A 3,167-nucleotide genomic window follows, 5' to 3' on the forward strand; every position below is an offset into this window, starting at 1 on the left:
GCTCCTCTCACCTCTTCGTCCTCACTCCTCACTCCTTCTCCTTGGCTGCTATTGGCCGGATGCCTGTCAATCAAACCCAGGTCCTCCAGCTGGGACAGGTCAAGGGCTGGGATTGGCTGTCTCCAGAACAGGAAGGAGTCGTACTGGCTGTTCGACATCTCCATCATGGTTCAGTCTGAGATAAAAACAGAGGAGAACAGGGTGTTTCTGAGGCACGTTTGGTTTTTCTGTTCAGATCTGACAGAAACAAACATGAGCTGTGGACCCTACTGACCCCAACATGCCCACATGTGACCCTGAGCTCCAGAGAACAACCAGTTTCTACGCTGATCCGAGCCTGAGCAGGTTTCCTGAGTTGGCTTGTGACCAGCTGACTGCAGAAGCAGCTGGTGAAGCATCGGCTCAGGCCACGTTTCTGGATCGATGGAGGAGCAGGATAAAGGGATGAAAACACCAACCTGTCTCTGAGCTCCGTGTCTGTTGACATTCATTTGACAGAAGGTTCACATGACGAATCTGTCTGATCTTAAAAATGCACCCCAGGTGAACAAAACACTGGACTGCACAAGACCCGGATATGACACCTGATTACACCCCTGCATGTCCACACTGGAGTTAGATGAAGCTCCAGTGTCTCCTGCAGACACCTGCTGAGAAATGGCTCTGTCTCCTATGGAGTCTGGCTCGGTGCTGTGCAGGCAGTGAGCTGCATTCACCTTCAGTCTGTCTCTCACTGTGGCCCCGTGAAGCCTCTTCAGACCTGAAGCTGCTTCAGTTCAGCTGAAACCTTGTGTTGCTTTGATTCAGTCTCTGCTGCTGCTACTGCTACAGGCCGTTGACACAGCAGACTGGACTGAAGGACATGACCAGCCTGTTGCACACAGCTCAGACCTGGCTTAGGCTGAAGGACAGTCACTTTTCACACTGAGACACTCAGTCAGTTTAAACACATGGTCACAGTCAGTCATCAGACTGGAGTCAGAGCTGTTCTGGAGCAGAAACATGATGTCCAACAGAGGAAGACTGATGTAACCCCAGAGTCTCCACACACCCTCCTGCTGCTGTGTGAAACTCCTGTAAACACAGTGGCACTGTAAAATACAGTGCATGTCAGTGCTCCTCCATCACATCACATCTACTGGTCACATGGTTCCTGAGGGGCGGAAACACGAACTGGTCAACGCGTCTCAGGGGACTGACGTAAAGCTCAGCAGTTCACAGCCTCATACTGATCAGCTCGCCTGCACCAAACCACATTTACGATCTCACCCATTTGATATCGGACGCTTTCACTGTCATATATTTAGCTCGAGGCATTGGCCCAACTCTGCAAATACCGTCAACAACAAAACGGCGTTGTCACCGCCACTGATACCTCTGATTCCCAGCCTACAGACGGGAGGTTGAACAGCTGGTCCTGTGGTGTAGTCGCAACAACCTGGAGCTAAACACGCTCAAAACAGTGGAGATGACAGCGGACTTCAGGAAGAGCCCCCCACCTTACCTCACGGGTCAAAAGGAGGGCGGAGAGGATCACTGCAGACCCCTCACGCCCCGGACACAATGTTTGAACTCGTCCCCTCTAAACGGCGTTACAGGTCACTGTGCACCAAGACAACCAGGCACAAGGACAGTTTCTCCCCCCAGGCTGTCACTGATGAGCACTTAACCAACGACGGTATGACTGGACAATAACCCTCAGTGCAATATCTGTAAATGTACATATCGATCCGTCAAATCCAGACCGTGTGTGTATATATTTAAATATAGGTCTCTTTTTATAAGTGCTTTACTCTGATTTTTTAAAATCTCTTTTCCTAATGCAATTCCCTTGCTTGTTGACATGTATGTACACATTGAGAGCCACTGTACCAGAGTCAAATTCCTTGTGAGTGCGACACACCTGGCCAAACAAGTTAATCCTGATTCTGATACCGGTTATTGATTACAGGTGATCACTGAAACCCAGAGATGAGTCAGGATGTATCAGAGGCGTTGCCCCGGCGTTCGGGTTCATAGAAAAAGGATTCAACCGAGTAAAACACGTTCACACGATGAACTACTGATATCTATCAAGACATTTGCCACAAATAATAATATTGCCACACTGATTTTGCTGTACTTGATTTTTAAAGGGTTGAATTTCCGCAGGCCCCGACATCACCGAATTTTAGACAGAAATTCACATTTATAATTAAACAGAGAAATGCGGAGGAGGTTTTACCTGTTTGTTTCCGGTGTGAAATAAAAGTATTTCTGTGATTTATCTTTGTTGTACTGGATTTGCAACAGTGGGGGTGCAGACAGTGCTCCGCTGCTGCAGCTGGAATGAGCTCTGTTCCTGCGTCAAGCTCACGTGACTAGACAAGAACACCTCCTTTTATGGATTTCAAAATAAAAGTCAAAGGGGTTTATACAATAGAAGAAATACAGTATCTCTACACAAAGTTCGGAAGTAAACATTTACTCAATGATCTACATATAAAATGCATTATTCTTAATCATATATATGAGCATATAAACATGAGAACAATAATAAAATACAAAGTTTATGGCAATAAAGATATAAAACATCATTAGGTCAAAATAGGTCAAAGTGTTTATTTGTCATATGCACACTTAGGAAACGTGTTTCCCTGTACAATGAAATTCTTACTTTGCCGTCCACATGAATACCACACAATACAAGTGAAATATAAAGTAGATAAATAAGTAACATAAAATCTAAGGCAATTTAAGCAGCAAATGCAGCAATATAATAAAAATATATAAGAATATAATAGAGAATGTATGCTGCATGGGAGCAGCATGTGCAGCAGTCAACAGTCAATGTTCAATTATGCATGTGCAAACTGAGAATGTAAACAGTACAACATGTATTTCCTGGTAATAAACTCCTCAGCTGTTTAGGAGTCTGATGACAGAGGGAAAGAAAGAGTTTTTCAGTCTAGTGGTCCTGCATTTCACACTTCTGAACCTCCGGCCAGAGGGCAAAGAAGTGAACAGTCCGTGCTGGGGGTGGGTGGGATCTTTGAGGATGGAGGCAGCCTTCCTACGCACCCTGCAGTGGTAAATGCTCTGCAGAGAGGGCAGTGGAGTCCTGGTGATCTTCTCCACAGTCTTTACCACTCTCTGCAGGTGCTTGTGGTCCATAGCAGTAGTGCTGC

General features: G+C 46.0%; 1 protein-coding gene across 1 annotated transcript in view; it reads right to left on the reverse strand.

Moving 5' to 3' along the window:
- Positions 1 to 2,362, reverse strand: part of mllt11 (MLLT11 transcription factor 7 cofactor) — a 4,387-nt gene extending 2,025 nt beyond the window's left edge. Inside the window, exons 1-2 of the mRNA XM_020621522.1 lie at positions 2,225 to 2,362; positions 12 to 175 (exon numbers count right to left, since the gene is read on the reverse strand). Of these exons, the coding sequence (XP_020477178.1) occupies positions 12 to 167 (156 nt within the window). The 5' untranslated portion in view covers positions 168 to 175; positions 2,225 to 2,362. The remainder of the gene's footprint in view (positions 1 to 11; positions 176 to 2,224) is intronic.
- Positions 2,363 to 3,167: the final 805 nt, after the last annotated feature.

The sequence above is a fragment of the Monopterus albus genome, unplaced genomic scaffold, assembly GCF_001952655.1.
Source record: "Monopterus albus unplaced genomic scaffold, M_albus_1.0 scaffold260.1, whole genome shotgun sequence".
Lineage (NCBI taxonomy): Eukaryota > Metazoa > Chordata > Actinopteri > Synbranchiformes > Synbranchidae > Monopterus > Monopterus albus.